Raw genomic sequence first — 19,092 nt, forward strand, 5'->3', positions numbered from 1 at the left:
GGGCAGGCCCTTCTCCTCCGCCCCTCCCTCTCGGAGAACCGAGGGTCGCTCCGGCCGACTCCTGAGGCCCCATCAGGGCCAGGGCCAGGGCCGGGCATCTCCGGCCCTGGGCCTCTTAGGGAGGAGAATAGGATTGGCTTGCCTTTCTTTGAATCCTTGGACACACGCGTGAAACTTGACACGATTTAAAGGACTTACTGTGTCCAGAGACTTACTGTGACAAAGGCCAGGGCGTTTTCTGAGGCTTTTAAACAAATACTATCACGGCTGGGAAGTGGCCGAACGTGGCTGGACTCAGAGGCAGAGTCCACCTCCCCATCCCTTCGTTTTTATTGGACACGTAGGGTAGGAGCCTCGTCCATAGGAAAGAAATCGTGATATGTGACCAGGAATTCAGAGATTGTGGAATTTTAGAGCAGAGACAGGCCTCTGGAAGACTGTCCCCATCTGCACTCCCCCTTTCTCTCATGTTACAGTTGGAGAAATCAAAACCTCTCCAAACCACACAATCGCTTTTACAAAAATTCTTCCCATCTTAGATTCCACATGCCCGTGAATGGGCCAGTAGTCTGCGTTCAGATCCTGCTCTGGCCCATTCTTTTACAATAGCTGATCTCCGTGCACTTGCATTCCAGCCTTCCAGGTAGAAAAGCCAGAATTTCTGCAGAAGATTGAGTTTTCAGTTCTGGGAGTCCCTCCTCCCACAGGCGAAAATTAGAAGCACCAACCTGACTAGAAAACTCCCAAAATAAATCCTTCTTTATTGCTATTGCCGGTGCCCTGAATGAGGTCCTCTCTCTTGAACTAATACAATGCTGTGAGGATCAAGGGGTACAGTTCCCATTTTACAGATTAGAAACCCTGGGCTCAGAGAGGCAAAAAGACTTGCCCAGGGCCACCCAGCTAGGAAGTGGCAGAACAAGACTCCATCTCATTCTCTCATTCCAAATCCCCTGCACCCGTGGGTCCCAGCTGTTGGGTGTGGCCCTGATAATGACAGTGTGTGCATTTGTTTCCAGGAAGGGTGGATAGAGGGGAAGAAGCATTGATTACCTGCTCTGTGCCCATTTACTGAACGTTATTCCACAAACACGTCTTAAGTCCATAGAGTTTGGTGTCATTATCCCATTTCACAGGTGAATAAATAGTCTTAAAGAAAGTGACTTACCCATGGATGGTAATAGATGGATTTAAATCTGGGCCCTGTCTAGGGCAGGGGGACCTGTGTTTATTTCTATAGACCTTGGGAATACAGCACAGCACAGAACAGAAATCCTGCCCCCCTTGGAACTTACCCCTGGGGGAGGGAGGAGACAAACAGTAAATAAATAAGTGAAATACGCATGGTATGCCAGGTGGTGAGAAAAGTGCTATAGAAAAATAGAGCAGGGAAGGGGGATAAACAGTAGGGAGGTGTTGCCATTTAAAATAGAGTGGTCAAGAAAGGCTGTATTTACATTAGCCTTCAGGAAAATGCAAATCAAAACTGCAATGAGATACCAGTTCACCCACTCCAGGATGGCTGTGATAAAAAAGGCAGATGGTAAGACGTGACTAGCGCGAAGAAGGCGCAGCGCCACGATCGTACCTAATTGGTGAGTCAATGAATGAACAGCCAGCTGGCGGAGCCGGCAGGGAGACCCGAACCGCCCAACTTCCGGGTCGTGGTTGCGTACGTCAACGTGGAGCGAGCCTGGCGATTGGCCAGCGGAGGCTGCCCGAGTCCCGGCTGGCACGGAAGCTGCGAGGAGAATCCCCTGGGCGGGCTCTGAGGCGGGGCTTCCAGGGCCCGGGCTTCCAAGGGGCGTGGCCAGGCCCCGGAGGAGCGACTGCGCACTAGAGCCGCGCTGTCGCCGCGGTGAGAAGAGAGACGCGATGGCGGGGCCCGCGTGGATGTCCAAGGTGAGCGCGGGGCGGGCGAGCGGCGGCCGCGTGGATCGGGCGGGGCCGATGCGGAGGCGGCTCCGTGGCCCGCGCGCTGTGCGTGGGCAGCCAGCCCTGGGAGGGCCGCGCTGGAGGGAGATGACAGGGACGAAGGGGGGCGCGGCCCTGCCCCAGTCTGTGCCCCAGGCCGGAGCCCAGGCCCGCGTCCGGCGGGACGGCCTGAGGTCGGGCCCGCGCTGCGCTGACGGCCCGGCCTCCTCAGGTCCGCTCGGCCGGGCCGGGTCAGCTCGCGGGCTGCGGTCACCGGGCAGGCGAGGTCCGGTGGGGGAACCCAGGCCGCCTCCTGCCAGGTCTTCGCTCCCCCCTCCGCCTTCGCCAGCTTTCCCCCGGGTCTGCCCCTGCGGCTCTGTCCCCTCCGAAGGACAGGGGCACCTAACACCTTAGAATTGTCCCCTGAACCCTCGGAGAGGGAATCCGGCAGCTCCTCCGCCTTTTTGGTGACGTTCTGCGATCTGGGGAGCTTCCGCGCTCCTGACAGCGGGGATATCGGGGCTGGGCACGGCTCAGACCATCTCTGGGGCTTCTTGGTTCCTGGGTGGCGCTCACCAGTGCCTTTAGAGGTCATTCTCAAGGTCACGGAGGAAGTCGGTGTCAGACCGCGAGAGGAACCCAGGCTCCCCAGGCGGCTGGGTGTTCCCAGTTATTAGTCCCATTCTGCCTGCTCTGGGACCAAGGTCACACCACCAGCTATAGGCACAGGGAAGAGAGGCCCTCAGGTCTGCTGGTGCCGTCAAGAACAGTCCCCTAGAAACCTACCATAAAAAACAATCGTTTTTCCTGTAGAATTTGATACTCCAACTCCTTTTTTGAGTTTAAAATGACGTTCACATGCATTTTTTTGTGTGTGAAAAAAGCTCTACATTGGAATATAGCAGTCTTTTGGTTTAAATCCTGACAGTGCCACTGATTGGCTGTGTGACCCTGAACAAATTACTTAACATCTCTGAGCTTTAATATGTCCATCTGTAAAATATCTATATTTGCTTCACAGAGTTGTTTCAGGCTTAAATAAAATAATGTGAAAGCACCTGGTTCCTGCAGAAGGAACACATGCTGAAGCTTTCCTGGCTATCAACAGATTTATTTTGCAGTCATCAAGCACACCATGGTTCATCAACATCAGTAATGGTTTTATTCAGTAACTGGGTTCCGCATATTACCTCTTTAGACCTGGATTTGTGTGTGATGCTAAAACACATAGATGCTGAGAGTGTTGGGTTGTGGAATCAGATGATGAGGTTCTCCTGTGACATGGACTCCCCATGTGACCTTTGACAGCCTTTGACCTCTGTGGGACCAGTTTCTCCCTTTAGGGATTGGAGCAGGAGGTGCTTCAAAGACAGGTCATCTGAGGGAAATCCAATGATTGACCTGAAAGAGTATAGTTTCATTCTACCTTCAACATCTTTTGACAACTTACATTCATAAAACTGACTTTACAGTATATAGAACTTAAGTTCTCAAAGCAGAAGGTAATCTGAATATTTAGGTTTCCAGATCTGAGACAGCTTGCCACATTGAGCTAATATATGAGAAAATACTCCTCGGAAGTTCCCAAATATCTCTGCAAACTTGCAGCGTTAGTGGCTGTCAGAAATGGCTTTATCTTTGCCTTGTAATGCATGTGGTTTAATTCTGTGCGTGACATTTCTTTGTTGATATTAATATAGGTCTCTCGGCTGCTGGGGGCATTCCACAACCCAAAACAGGTGACCAGAGGTTTTGCTGGTGGTGTGAGTATAATTATATCTTTTATTTTTTCCTTTTAGAAGTTTCTCAAGAAAGATGCTCTAACACATTATGTAGCCCTTTATATCCATTTATTTAAAATTAGGGGAAATTGGCCATACTTATACTATATTTAAAATTATTGGCTAACATGCATAAATCTATTAGGTCACATTTAAAAGAATTATATTACAGCTGGCTATGTAAGCCTGTCACATTAATATCTGGAAGAAGCCTTGTTAAAAATAGATAGAAATTTCCCTTGAGCCTGTTACTTTATTTCACAATCTCATTTTGGTAAGACATTTTTTTTCAAAACTAGTTACAGGTCGAGAAAAAATTGTTGAGAAGCTTCAAAACCTGCTTTGCATTTTTATTTTGTGAGCTTCCCTAAAAGCAGTAGATGGGTTGCCAGACGGGGTTGCCTCAAACATCTGTAAGTCCTTAGGCTTATGCTTTCCTTATGCAGTCTTTATAGACTCATCTATGTCTCCTGAAACCTGCTGCTTTTGGAATTCCCAGCATTAGAGCCCTGTGCTTTAAAAGCTGATTCCACATTTTTAGAGCATTCTAAGAATGTGGGTCAGTGACTTCCTATATGCTTTTATTTTAGCCTTCTTCCAGAATCTGGGTTGGATTTCCTAATTCCTATACTCCCATATTGCATCTTACTATATGAGGCATTTGTAAGACCATAGTACATTTCTTTTTCCATTTACTTTCTGTACTGTGGAATAAAGTAGATTGTTTTGGTGGCTTGATGACATCATGCCATTTGGGAGAACAGGAAGAAGCCAGCCATTCTGGGCTCTGCTCATGTGAAGATTCTAAGTGTGGCTGCGCTTCAAGCTTAAGGACAGTGAAGCGAGCATTTCAACCGCATTTCTGAAAGCTAATGAGATGACCAATTGCTCTCTGCTGTTACTTAATTTTCAGGCTGTTCAATTAAAAAAATATATTGGCCTAGTGGGGAGGGGGGTATATTTCAAAGAAATATGAAGGGAAACTAATTTTTTTAAAGATTTCTTCAGTTGTACAAAAAATGTAGTTAGTCCGCCTACTCAGGGAGTATCACTGGAAGGCAAAAGACCAGGGAAATTTGAATCAGTGATTTTTTTAAAAAGTAGCACAGGCGGCTGGAACTGCAAAAGGCATGGGACCTTGTCTGGGACAAACCTCCAGGTAGGGGAAAGTCTCTGAGTAATGACGGATAGTTTCTGAGTGGAGAGAGAGGGTCTGAATATTACCTTAACTAATTTAAATCCTCTCATTTCCCTTTACACATTTTTTTCGTATGTTTGAAATGCTGGCTTCATTTTGTTTGAAGCCTTTGCAATAAATCGTTGATGTTACTTTATAAATACACTTGTCACTCTTAAGTGTAACTCAGACTTTGCAGGTATGATCGCATGAACTATTCTTACTGGTTACCAGTAAACTTTACTGAGTTTATTTCAATTACCTGTGTCATTAAAGAGATAGTTTTATAGAGGAAAAACTCAGGAAAATGGAGACCCTCTCTTAATGTGATGTCTTATTTTCTCTGAGTGATAAGACAGATCTCAGTGATATTCTGGAAGTGTGTCAGAAAGTGTTTCATGAAACTGAACAGGTTTGCATGAGAAACAGCTTTCTGGGACCCCGTGGAGAGGAAACACTCTGCTTCCTGAGAAGCCCTCTCAACTGTAGAGAGAACATTGTTGACATTTTTCAATTCTTTTGCTTTTACAGACTTGAATTAATGGGTCCCTTTGTAGCTTGTCCGAAATGAAATATCAATTGGGAAATCTACTGAGTAGTTTTAAGTTATTTTTGCTTCATCTAAAGAGCATCACTTGAATTCTTTTCACAACCTCTTAACTCAGGTAAAGAGTGGAACTGTGGAGTCTCTTAAATTTTGCCTCCTTCGATGAGCCCTGGGGAAGTAGGTCTGTTTTCTTAATGGCATTTGGGTCTTCTTGAGACCCATGGATTTCTTTGTCAACGATATCCTTTTTTAAACCTTCAAAAATCAATTCTTATGGTGTTCTTTGATGATTTCTCACATTCAGGTTCAAACAGTAACATTAATTCCAGGAGATGGTATTGGCCCAGAAATTTCAGCCGCAGTTATGAAGATTTTTGATGCTGCCAAAGTAAGTGGACTTTAAAAATCCCTTTAATAGTAATTTGAAGAAAAGTTCTTTAGCCAGTTGGAGTCTGTGAACTCTTAGGATGAATTGTTCACATTTGTATGAAGTTGGTAAGGTCTGTTGTGAATCTTGACGATTTTAACTTGAACATTGGTGTTTGCTGCTGTGTTTTAAGCTGCTGCATTAGCATCAGTTCTGTGGAAAGTAATCAAAGCAGTTCCAAGGTATTCGTGGATCTCTGAATCCTGCCTGGGCTTAAGGTCCTGCAGCCCTGTTAAGTCACCTGTCTACTGCCTTCTGCCTTCTTGCCTAAGAGAAAAGAACTGATACTTCAAAACCCTATATAGGAGATTGAAAGATTAAAAAAAATTCTGATGTGGTATTATCTGCTGTGAGGTATTATTCTAACAGCCCAGTGTTCAATGCAGGCAGATATTTTAAAACCCTTTTTGTTTTGGGAATTTAGGAAACTTGGACTTTGACATGATGCTTATTATTACTATCTATAGCTGCTAGGTGATATAATGTATAAGGCTAAGTCATTGTTTTTTATACCACCAACAGCTGTAAGTTGAGTAATGCAATTTATTTAAACCAGGGTGGGGGACCTTTTTTCTGCCAAGGGCCATTTAGATATTTATAACATCATTCTCGGGCCACACAAAATTATCAACTTAAAAATTAGCTATGAAAAAGGCTCCTGGATTTATTGAATTTCTAGTTCCGCTTGCAGTTGCCTTGGCAGGGTCAGACCAGGGTTGCCTTGGCAGGGGCGGGATGTTCCCCATCCAATTTAAACTACACATACACTGTTTTTCTATGTAAGCTTCTAATTAAAAGTCCTGCAGAGGAAATGATTTTTACACAGTACCACGTTCCCCAGGTGAACTGATATGTCATCACTCCCTGAGCTGTAAGGTCTTTGTGAACAGGAGCATGTCTTACTCTGCTTATTCCCAGTGCACACTTGGTGTGCCAGCTGCCAAATGTGTGTGTACACGTCTGAGGATGTGGGTGGAAAGAAAGGATGAAGCTGTGGTTTATGCCTTAGAGCTGTTACCTTCATAGGTTATGTACTATATTTTGCTTTTTTTAATAGCTTACTGAGAGGTAACTCCCATACTGTACAATTCACCCACTGAAAAGTGTAGAATTCAGTGGTTTTTAGTACATTCACAGAGTTGTGCAACCTTCACCACGATCTAATTTTAGAACATTTTCATCACCCAGAAAAGAAACCCCATACCCATTAGCAGTCACTCCCCATCCCCCATCTCTCTTAGCCTCCTTTCTCCCATCACCAGCCCGAGCAGCCACTGATCTACTCTGTCTCCATAGATTGGCCTCTGTACGTTTCTTATGAATTGAATCTTACAATATAGAGTCCTTTATGCCTGGTTTATTTCACTTAGCATAGTGTTTTCCAGGTTCACACATGTATCTGTTGTCTGTAGTATTTCTGTGAACTGTATTTCTCTGCTCCTGATGCTATTCTAATTATAGCCACTTTGAGAGTTGTGAGAAACTTAAGTGGGCAGGTGGCAGCTAGGAGTGACTTGACAGGGGTGATGTGGAGAGTCCCTCAGGGCAAGCCAGAGAATGACAGCTCTTCTTGCATGCCAGGAACTTTCTGGACCTTTATCGTGTGTGTTTTTACCAGTTGCATCCCAAGATGAAGAAGTTTGTTGGTAATTGTGTGAATGTCACTCACGCTCAGTCTTTCCCGTTCACTGTGCTCTGTGGTGTGGCATCTAGGCGCCCATTCAGTGGGAGGAACGGAATGTCACTGCCATTCAAGGACCGGGAGGAAAGTGGATGATCCCTCCAGAAGCCAAAGAGTCTATGGACAAGAACAAGATGGGCCTGAAAGGTAGCTCGGAGGTGGACGTGATACTGATTTCTGCTCCCAGTGTTATGTTTTGAAAGTGTATACGTTTAAGCCAAATAAAGCTAGCCTTTAATGAAACAGCTTACTCATAGTCAGATGCTATTTTTTTCATTTTGGGAAATATTTTTCCCCAGTAAAAACATTAAGTATTACTGCTAATGTCAAATGAAAGTATACATTTATCTTTACCTAGTTTTATCTTTGCATAATTTTTATATTTTTATTATTTTAGTTAACACACGCTTAAGGTCATGATTCAAAATCCTAGCACATGACAGGCTTTAAATCCAGACAGATCAAGTGTGAAATCTCTGTCACTTAACTGCCTGGGAGGCCTGTACAAATTTCTTTCTCTTGCTTTTCAAAAAGAATTTTGGTTTATTCTTCCACTTTTAAGTGACAGTAATAGAGCTGAGACTTCATAGGGTGGTGGCAAGGATTAGATCATGTCATGCTTGGTCCTCAATCAGTAGGTGCTCAGTTAACATTCCAGAAATTTTCCCTGAGATGTCCTTCCTTTACCTGAAACTGAGGGGCAGCTAAAGTCAGGCAGAATGCACGTACAAGGCAGCCCAGGTGGGTGGGTAGACGACCATGGGAGTAGGTGCTGAAGGATTGCCTGTGGGTGACCAGCGGGATGGACTCATCCACGATGAAGAGAACACCCGACTCAGAAACAGGGCACCTGTCTGTCCTTTTGTCCCTTAGTTCATGAAGCAGCATGTTAGACATGTCATATAGCCACTGGACATTTGGAGAAAGGGCCCTGAGTACAACTCTGATGGAAAATTGAAACCAAAAAAATTATAATTTCAGGTAAACTTATGTACTTGTGTTTATAAAGAAAAGATGATCCTATTGTCATTAGGGCATTCTTCTTTATTACAGGCCCGCTAAAGACCCCAATAGCAGCTGGTCACCCATCCATGAATTTATTGCTGCGTAAAACCTTTGACCTTTATGCAAATGTCCGACCATGTGTCTCAATTGAAGGCTATAAAACCCCTTACAATGATGTAAATATCGTCACCATTCGAGAGAACACAGAAGGAGAGTACAGTGGAATCGAGCATGTGGTACGTTCCTTTCAGATACTTGTTATTCTTAGTTGAGTTGCTTGCTATGCACTTGGGTAGTTATTCAGATTCCCAGTGAAAACATCTCCCAGAAGTAGTTCACTTTGATTTCTGTGAGGTGTGGGCATTTGTCTTGGTCCTGGTCTCTGGCCCATGGTGCTCACACAGATACGCAGGGAACAGCACAGGCCTGGGAACATGCCATGCTTGAATTTTGAATCCTGACTTCACAGGGGTGCTCTTGGTCACATGACCATCTTAGCACCTCAGTTTTCTTCACCTGTGCAATGGGGCTTCTAATACCTACCTTGTAGGGCAGGGTCAACATTAACCCCACTGACACACTGTATGTGTGATGCTAGCCACGGTTGCTGGCACCATGTGAGCACACCACTAATGCTACTGTTGACACACTGGCAGCCATCTAGGGCAGAGATGTTGCCACATCTGTTCCAGCAAGGCAGGATTTCCTGTCTTTCAGATCGTGGATGGAGTTGTGCAGAGCATCAAGCTCATCACCGAGGAAGCAAGCAGGCGCATTGCGGAGTTCGCCTTTGAGTACGCCCGGAACAATCACCGGAGCAATGTCACTGCCGTGCACAAAGCCAACATCATGTGAGTCCCTGCAGGGCCAGCACCCTGTCTTGCTTTGTGTGGGGAGCGAAGGTGGGGCTTTCCTGCTTCAGTCCAGCTTGCTCACTGATTCGTGATGTCTCTGAAGATTACCTGTAACCACTGAAGGGTGGGGCACTTCCCTTGTGTCTCAGTCACCTATGTTATGTGCCTCGGTGGCTGAATGACTGGAGCAGTTTGGGGGAGTGCAGGAATTCAGTTCCTGAAAGTTTAAGGAGGGGCTTAGGAGTATCAGAGGAGCTATAGCGTCTGAAACCGCAGTAGAAGTGGCACAGTGGGAGTGTTTCTGAAATGGCCACATGCTTAGGGGCTTAAAATAGTCAGCGCTCATAGTGCTAATACTGTTGGTTGTATCATTCTAGCAGTTTATGTTCTCAGCCCCAGTCTGTTAAAGACCACCTGTGAGTGTACAAAGACACAGGACAAGTTAACCTTTTAAAGGAATTTTAGCATTTTCTTATTAATAGAGAGTTGTTAATCTTGCTGGATAACACTACTGCCTAAAAAATTTTACTGTAATTGAAATCACACATCTTGTCTTCTGGAACTTAATTTCTTGAACTTGCTTTACTTCTCTGATTTGATGCTTTTCTTTCTGCAAGTTTTTGCTTTCAACTGTTTTTATTAAATACAGGCGAATGTCAGATGGGCTTTTTCTGCAAAAATGCAGGGAAGTTGCAGAAAACTGTAAAGACATTAAATTTAATGAGATGTACCTTGACACAGTATGTTTGAATGTAAGTATATACTCATACTTATCTGCTCCTTTCTGTGGTGTATAGTGTGTCCATGTGCTATGCAGTTTTGATGGCCAAGTGCACAAATTTGTTTCTTGTAGATGGTCCAGGATCCATCCCAATTTGATGTTCTTGTTATGCCTAATTTGTACGGAGACATTCTGAGGTAAGTCTGGCCGCACTCTTTTAGCCTATGGTTTCTTCATAGATGCCCAAAAATTGTGTTTGCTGTAAGATATGAGTTGAGCTGTAACAACTCAGGTGGTGGTTTCAGTGGTTACATGTTGGTGGGTTTTCCTTCATTTATGTGCCACATCGGCTCTGGGCTTTTGCTCCCTGATCATGAGCTCCTGCTTCACATTCTTCAGAGTTTTATAGGTTGGCTGGTGGGTTGACTTCAATGTTTTCTGTATCACCGGGTAGGTGGGTAGACATTTTTTGTAACTTTTAACATAATTTCAAACTTACAGAAAAGTAGCAAGAATGTTACACAGAATTCCAGTGTACTCAGCCCAGAGGTGTTAACATTTTACCACATTTACTGTATTTCTCCCTCTCTACATACTCACACTCATGATATTGGCCAAATGGTGATTTTCTGAGTCCATCATTTCTTCTTACATTCATTGGTTTGCATTCTACTACTGGAATAAGCTTTTTCTTGTCTCGTATGTATCTATATCAATCAGTCAGGACTCATTTCTTTTATTCAGTGGTCGTGTCCATCCTATCATTCATATTGTTGTCCTGACTTGGCCGGAGGCATCCCTTTGAGCTGTCATTTGCTTTCTGGCACAGCCACATGCTCCAGGCTTGTCCTAACTCTTCCTAACCGTAGTCCTAGAGTCAGCCATTTCTCTATGGAGCCCTAGTTCCTTTCAGTGGAGGATGCTATTTAAAAATTGAAGTCTGGATGCTGGGGGAGATGTTTTGCTTTTCAAACAACACCCTGATGTTCTTTCTGCCCCCAGTGACCTGTGTGCAGGATTGATTGGAGGTCTTGGTGTGACACCAAGCGGCAACATTGGTGCCAATGGGGTCGCGATCTTCGAGTCGGTAAGGACCCTGCTGATACTCAAAGCAGAATGTGGGTCAGGATGGCATGAGAACCCAGGAAGGGGGAGCTGATACATATGTTTGAACTCTTTAGGTTTTCCAGTTGTTGAAAGGTGATGCTTTGTTGAAGTTTTTACATAAGCCTGGTTTATTCATTCATTTCCGTTGTTTTGTATACTTGTATTTATATTTCCTCAGTTAAAAAATTTTACCAAAAGTTAACAGGAAAAGATGGTTAGTCCATAGTTTTGCAATTTAAAAAAAAATTACTTTCACCCTTTATTTCTCTGCGGCTTTATTTTTAAATATGTGTCTGATGAGTTGGGCGCAGCCGCTGTCCAGGAATGTCTTCCACTGGTGAGGTTCCCAGAAGAGGGCTGCTTGCCCTGTCCCCCTGACTGTGCTGTTTCCCTGAGGCAGGTTCACGGGACGGCCCCAGACATTGCTGGCAAGGACATGGCCAACCCCACAGCCCTGCTGCTCAGCGCGGTGATGATGCTGCGCCACATGGGGCTGTTTGACCATGCTGCGCGGATCGAGACTGCCTGCTTTGCAACGATTAAGGGTGGGAAGGTACCGTAACACGTCCCTGTGCTGTGAAATGCTTGTCTTTTGTGCGCTTTACCTGAGAGGGGGCAGATGGTGGCGCTCAACAGCCCTGAAGGACTGATGCTGAACAGGCTCTCTCCTCAAGGGCCCCCAAGTGAATGCAGGGTGCGTGTGCACACGTATGCATTTCCTGAAGGGAGGATCCATATGTTTCACCAGAAAGGGCTGAGAAGCGCAGAGGTTTGGGAATCAGAGCCAGTGCACACCAAGTCTCCCGTTGGTGGCAATGTGATCTTGGCGAAGGCCTTTACTTTTTCCATGCAGCTTTTTTCTCCTCCCAACAAAAATCTCTTGTATACATTATGAGGTATGACGAATACAACAAACTGAGAAATAAGAGGTCTTGGGCCTCAAGGAGCTCCAAAGCTAGCGGTAGATACAGATTCAGATGTGTCTGTGATACACTGGTATTATATGCCGTGTACAAGACGTATAAATGTAAAAGTATTAATAATGTCTAATAGTAATCAAATACCTACATTTTATGTTCTTAGTATATGTCATCTCAGCAAATCTTTACTACTCTGCGAGGTAGATCCTGTAAAGAATTTGATTTTATAGATGAAGAAACTAAGGCACAGAGAGATTAATTTGTCTAAGGTCTCACAGCTCCAAATGGCAGCGCTGGGTTCACACCCAGTCTGGCTCTTGCCCAAAAGCCTCACTGTTTCCATAAGCCCTTGTGGCCCCAGAAGCGGGGAGAACGGAGGAGGTGATGGCTTCACAGGCTGGCCCTTAAAAGCTGATTCATGATCTGAGGACTCTTCTTTTTTTCTTTTATAGTGCAGTAAAATACACAGAATATAAAATTTACCATTTTGGTAATTTTGAAGTGTGCAGTTCAGTGGCATTAAGTACACTGACATTGCTGTGCAAGCATCACCACCATGCATCTCCAGAACTTCTTCATTTTCCTAAACTGAAACTCTGCCCCACTGAACACAGACGCCCCCTGGCCCCAGGCACCCACACTTCTGCTTTCTGTCTCTACAATTTTAACCTCTCTAGGGACCTCACATAAGTGGAATCATATATTTGTCATTTTGTGACTGGCTTGTTTCACTTAGCATAATGTTTTCAAGGTTGGCTCCTTTTAAAAAAATTGTGTAATCTGAAATTACTTCTTACAGCCAAAATAAAGCAACCGAAGCTTGTTTTTAACAGCCTGATAGTCCTACTGAAGGGAGTATGATTTTGTTTATTTATTATTCTGATAGCACATTTGTGAATTTAACCTATAGAGCCCAGCAGAGGGGTACCAAATTACACAGTAGGCCCTTTTGATTTTGCAGGATGTGCTGGTACAAGAGAAATATATGGAGGCCTTTCTGGGAGTGAAGAGAGGATAAGCTGGTAGGAAACAGAGTGGCCGTATGGGAGAATTTCTTCCCTAAAGAAGGAAGTTGAAGAGTTAGTAATTTAAATGTAACCTTAGTATTTCCTTGCAAGCCTCCAAAAACATCAAAATATGTCAAGTTTTTTTAAACTTTAGAAATTCCCTAAGGGATTTATGGTTCCCTTGCTTAGATATTAAATGTCCATAATTAGGTGTTTTCTTGGGGCCTGTCATATGGACAAAGGGCCTTTGCCATCCTCCTGGGATAGGTGGATGTGGTGGGAAGGGCCCAGCTTTTGACATGAACTAAATGAAAGGGCATCCAGGCAACTTGCTCAGCTGGAATCTTACCAGGTGCTTTAAACGAAATGATCCTTGCTTTGACTTAGTACAAATACATTTTTACTTTTGCTTTTTTCTTTTCTCAGAGCTTAACAAAAGATTTGGGAGGCAACGCAAAATGTTCAGACTTCACAGAAGAAATCTGTCACCGAGTGAAAGATTTAGAGTAAGGCTTCTAGAGAAGGTATTCGCATCAGTCACTCCTAACGATGCCACGTACAGCTGTATGAGAACACATCCTACTGTGTGCACTTGGTTTCCTTGTTTCCTGATAGTCCATTTCTAGATCCGGCCTTTTAACAAATCTGTGCAGAGGATGCAGGTGATGTCCCTAGGTCTGCTTTCAAAGAACTTTTCCAAGTGCTTGTTTTGTTTACTGTCTATTTGGTATACATTTTTTGTAAACTCTAAGCGGACTGTATCATTTGCCAATGTTAACCATTTTACACTTCAGTTAAAACAGTTTCCCTCAACTGTAAATATGGTACAGAATTAATAAGAAGAAACATCTAACTTTTTAAAGAAAAAGTTTTCCTTAGCTTATGAAAAATGTAATAGAAATTAAGCAGAATACTGACATAATAGCACAAGATGACATTCTTATCAAATGAACGGGCACGAGAAATTTCCTAGGAAAGATCACGTCAAAAACAGTGACTATGGTATATTTCTTTATGATATGGAAAATTAAGACAGATTTGTCCTTCATATGAATTACTGAATATGAATAAAGACTTTAGAACCAAGAAATATATGAGATGTAACTTTTGTTAAATAGATATAGGTAATATATTGGCTATAAAGACACAAATGTATTGTTGGTTCAACTATTTTGTTACCTTGAGATTATTGTTTGTGAGCTTTCCATGAAGTGAAGGGCCACACTTCCTTTTCACTGGACATATGTTAAGCCTTTGAGCCCCTGAAATGAATGAGTCGGACGTGGCAGCTGACCACTGTGTGCCGTCACACTCCTGCAGCACGCATATCACACTCCAGCCGATCCTGCTAAAAGGCCTGACCATGCTATTAATTTTACATATCTGTGGTCACCCCTCTCCCTTCCCCAAAGCACCACCAGTAAGAGATGAGGTTGCAGAGACAGCAGACTCAGCCTGGGCTGTTCACACAAATATGCAGCTGGGTTTGGGCTCAGCCTTTGACCTTCAGGCCCCTCCAGCCCCCTGCTGCCCAGCATGATTTTTCTTAATTTTCAGATACTGAGTCACTATCCCCATGAACAGTTACCCTTTGGCTCCAAACCAAAGGCAACTTATGTTGCCCCTCATGTAACGACACAAACCCGTGCTTTGCATAACGTACCCAGGTCACAGGGATTTCTTAACAACAGACATCCCTATCTGGGTGCTTTTTTAGGCTTGTCACCAGACTTACAATCTTACCTGTACTTTACTCTGTTTAAGCTGCTGCTTCCTGTTTTATTGGATTGTGCGAATTATTCTTGGGTTCAAACTAATAAAGAATTCCAAAACTGACTGAGGTGTGTGCTTTCTCTACCTTTCCCCGTTAGATGCCTTAGGGCACTGTGGCTCAGCTTGCACTAGGAATGGCTGCATTGCTTCCGGGGTTCCGAGTGGCAAGGGTGGTGTGCTGGTGACACCTGTAGAGTTGCCTGCTTTGACTGGACCCTCTGGCACCTCTGCTTTTCCAGGCACTAATGGCCACTCATGTGATTGTGCACAGTCCTGTGGGTTAAATACCCACCACTGTGGACAGGTTCCTTCTTCTCAACTGACAAAAAAATCAGGTATTTGTTGACAGTTCTGTTAAAAAGTTTAATATCCAAATCACACATTAAATACAAATGGACAGCAGTTGTATGAAGCATCAAGTGAGTGGGCGAGTGCGTGGAGGAGAGCCTGGGAATCTCTGGAGTGACAGGTCAGCAGCATCCAGCAGATTCCAGAATAAGTGAGTGAGTTACAGCCACTGCTTTCCCTGCAACACACACAGTAACAAGAGCCGACTTCCCCTCCCTCCCCCACACAGTCTGCCGCTGGCAGCCCACTCAGGGAGCTAGTAGCCCATAAAATCTACCTGGAACTAATGCCAAAAAGTGTCAGCCCTTTACTTCTGGAAGGAGAGCTGGTCTGTCACCTACACAAAAAGCAATGCTTAAAACTAAAACTATGCACACCTGAAGCTTCTCAGAATTGTTAGCTACTGTTGGCATGAAACCTGGTGAACGTTGATGCTGGGGCCACACCTGACCTAACAGACCTGCCGGCAGAGCCCACCCCAGACTGCAGAGCATGTGGAGCAGGACAGGGCTCTGGGAGGCCCCTGGCTACTTTTTGTGCTCTAGGTAAAAGGAGTCGATGATGTCTTTGTACTTCTCCATAACTGCAAACCGTTTCAGTTTCATTGTGGGACCTAAAAGAGAAATCGGGGAAAAATGAGTGTGTGAGGCCTCTCAGAAATCTGAGGAGGTGTGTGGTCAAGATCCAGACTCCGTGAGTCCCGTGTCTGGAATTATGCCAGACAAACAAGTAGCCTCTGAGATGGACCTAAGTGACCCTTGCTACTCACATTGCACTAGCATTGGTTGAAGTGGCCAAGAGAACACAGACTGATGGACTGTTACTTCAGAGAATGGTTATGAGAGACCAGTTTCTCTCATGTACATAGCAGTGAGAGCCACATCCACCTTAGTCTTTACTTGCACCCACTTCTGACCTCTATGGATTCAAGTGACCAGAATGGTAAGACAATAGGTTCTGCCCTGGGCTCTCAGGATCACTGTTTCTGGGGCAAGCCATATGGCGAGGCCACTGGTCTGGCCAACACCCCTGAGTGAGCGTGGAAGTGGCCCCTACAGCTTCAGATGGCTGCTGCCCAACTGACACTTGCTGGAACCTCATGAGAGACCCTAAGCTAGAACCACCCAGCCAGCTGCCTGGATTTCTGACTCACAGAAATTAAGACAAGTGCTTACTGTTTTAAGCTACTAACTTTTGGGGTAATTCGTTACACAACTAATGTGCAAGTCCTGTCTGCATTTCAGTGAAAGTTCACACACTGTTGGGCATTATGCTTTGACTGCCTGTGATGGGGGAGAGGGCACCCTGCCGAGAGGCCTTCCCCCAATCACCTGTCTTGTCTTTAGCTCTCCTTCAAAAGCAAGGGTGGAAAAGGCTGAGATTCAAGGTGCTAGACAGCCGAAAGTCCATTTTGTGCTAACTCACTCTTGGCTGTGTAACTGGAGACTTCAAAATCAAAGTCATTTATATAAACTGCTTAGTGAGGACATCTGTCTGGCTGGCCGTGCTCTCAGTGTTAGCCAGACAGCCAGACACACTCCAGGCGACAGCAGCTAGCATTACTGTGGCAGTGCACCTGCATCCAGCCTTGAAGGGTCTGAGGGCACCTCACTGAAGAAGCCATTGCCAGCTCCCTGTGCTATGAAAACACCCCAAGAAGTGACGTCATCCACCTAGCTGAGGCCACACCAGAGGCCTTTCCAGTTCTGTGGACCATGGTCCAGAGGGGCTTTACCACTGTACCTGCCACACAAGCTCACTCTGCGGAAGATTATGGTGGTCTCACCCCCCTACAGCCAGGTGACTCCAGATCAAACACTAACAGGGCCTTGGGGTCTGCCAGGTGGCCTCATGTTGGTCTCAGGACACAGTGGTCTCATAGCCAAAGCAAAGTCAAATGTCCTATGTTCAAATTAACAAGTTCCAGCACGTACCTTGTACACACAACAGGCTCTCACAGCCACAGCCCATGCACTGAGCAGTGTCTTCCCAAGTGAAGAGGGTGGGTGCTGGTCACCCAAAGTGCCGTCAGGGACTTCTGCTTGCCATGACTGCTTCCTGACAGGCACCTCCCAGGCTCCATTATGGCCTCCCACCACACAGTGATTGGAACCATGGGAAATAAAACCAAAACAAACCTACCCAACTCTCCACCCGAAATGGAGAAGTCCCTCTCGAGAATGGCCCATTTTTGGATGTGGTAGGGTCGGGCGGCTGCGTTCCTGTTCACTCGCTGGATGCCCTCTTCAATGGCTCGGTACACGGCCTCATCCTTCCTGCCCACAATCTCGGACACCGTGGTGGCGCTGCTGCCCACCTGCTGGCAGAACTCCACAGCTTGCTTGGTCAGATTATCGGTAGGGTCAGAGGTGTCTGGGTCCAGAGTGCACTGCAAACCAGAGATGGGATCAGCACCACACCTCCACAGCACACGCCCGACTTGGTCCCAGAGGAGTGTTACTGCTGGTGTCCAGGAGGTGGATCCTGTGAGCTGTGGTTCTGGGGTGTGGCTGCCACCCCGGGGGGACTGTGGTGGAATAGAGCTTACAGACCTCAGGCAATGAAACCATAATCGAGAGCAGGGACCATAACTCCTGCCACATCCAGCAGCTGCAGGCTGCGCACCAGCTGAGCAGACTTTGCTGAAGATGGGAAGGACTGTCACAGCAGCATGCTGCTAAGTGTAGCTCCGGGGCAGCAGGAATTTCCCTATGGGACGCCTGCCCCCAGAGCAGGAGCACTGACTGCTTATTCCAGAATAAAGTCCTGACACCCACACATGTATGTACTGTCTGAAAGCGGCTTCTGCTTGGGCCAGACTCACAGACATACCTTCAATGTGAGCAGCATGGACAGGAACTTCCTCTGGTCCCCGATCAGCATGGCACTGCTGATGATAGGCAGCTCCGTCTTCACAGCCTCCTCGATGGGCATTGGGGGCACATTCTCCCCACCGGCGGTGATGATTAGTTCTGGGGAGGTAAGGCCAGGCTATGGTTGAACCAGGAACTCAAGCCTCAGCCACAGCCCCCTGGCCAGAGCAGGGGGCAGCACTGTTGGACCCAGGCGGAGGCCAGAGGTACCCCTCTGTGGCAGTGGAAAAGCAGCACCCCCCAGAAGCCCCTCATATCTGCTGGGGAATGGTGGCACTTCCCAGAGGACAAATGCTCACCCAGGGTTCCCACTCCTCTCCTCAGCACCCAAGACTCTGCCTGCTCAGACATCTACCAGACCCAGTTCCTCACTGACCCTCCTACCTCACCCCGAGTCCCCATGTCACCGCTTCCTGTCTTTGCTGAGTGACCACCACGCACCACTCAGCACTCAACTGTGCAGGCACTGTGGTAAGTGCTGCATGTAAGTAACTCATTTGACGTTCACAATAGACCTATAAAGTAGGCATCCTTCCCATTTCACAGACAAGGAAACCAAGGCACAGTAACTTGTCCAAGGCCACATAGCAGAGCTGATTTAAGTGCAGTGCAGTTCCAGAGCCCGTGCTCTTCCCCACCCTGCCATGGGGCCTCTCACCTTGCTTACACCTGCCCTATGGGACGTCCTCTCCCCTTCTCCCCACTTGTCCAACAGGCTGCCTATTCTGCAAGGACCAGCTCAGCTGCCTCCTCCAAGAAGCCTTGTCCGACTCTTCCTGTCCTCACCAACTCTTGCCTTCTCTGAGCTTCTCTCAGTGTCCATCCATTCATCATGGGTCCTTCTTTCATCCAAATAAATGTGCACTGAGTGCCTATGTGTGCAAGGCCAGAGCTGGGCCCGCCACGCTCTGGTCTGTCCTCTGTGTGATGGCTTCCTTCCAGGCTGGATGGTGATGC

At 46.0% G+C, this 19,092-nt stretch overlaps 2 protein-coding genes across 4 annotated transcripts in view; one reads left to right on the forward strand and one right to left on the reverse strand.

The window, feature by feature from the left end:
* Nucleotides 1-1,801: 1,801 nt before the first annotated feature.
* Nucleotides 1,802-14,977, forward strand: IDH3A (isocitrate dehydrogenase (NAD(+)) 3 catalytic subunit alpha). Its single transcript, XM_081124723.1, has 11 exons — nt 1,802-1,902; nt 3,615-3,677; nt 5,724-5,807; nt 7,560-7,674; nt 8,581-8,768; nt 9,250-9,383; nt 10,036-10,138; nt 10,240-10,304; nt 11,110-11,194; nt 11,615-11,767; nt 13,568-14,977. Exons 1-11 carry the CDS (start codon nt 1,876-1,878, stop codon nt 13,649-13,651), a joined length of 1,101 nt encoding a protein of 366 aa, XP_080980849.1. The 5' UTR covers nt 1,802-1,875; the 3' UTR covers nt 13,652-14,977.
* A 10-nt stretch (nt 14,978-14,987) lies between these two features.
* Nucleotides 14,988-19,092, reverse strand: part of ACSBG1 (acyl-CoA synthetase bubblegum family member 1) — a 30,711-nt gene continuing 26,606 nt past the window's right edge. For all 3 annotated transcript variants that reach the window (XM_081124721.1, XM_081124720.1, XM_081124722.1), the window contains 3 exons: nt 18,095-18,234; nt 17,405-17,651; nt 14,988-15,875 (listed from right to left, as the gene is read on the reverse strand). In XM_081124721.1, the coding sequence (XP_080980847.1) occupies nt 15,790-15,875; nt 17,405-17,651; nt 18,095-18,234 (473 nt within the window). In that variant the 3' untranslated portion in view covers nt 14,988-15,789. The remainder of the gene's footprint in view (nt 15,876-17,404; nt 17,652-18,094; nt 18,235-19,092) is intronic.

The sequence above is a fragment of the Miniopterus schreibersii genome (assembly GCF_964146895.1).
Source record: "Miniopterus schreibersii genome assembly, chromosome: 22".
Lineage (NCBI taxonomy): Eukaryota > Metazoa > Chordata > Mammalia > Chiroptera > Miniopteridae > Miniopterus > Miniopterus schreibersii.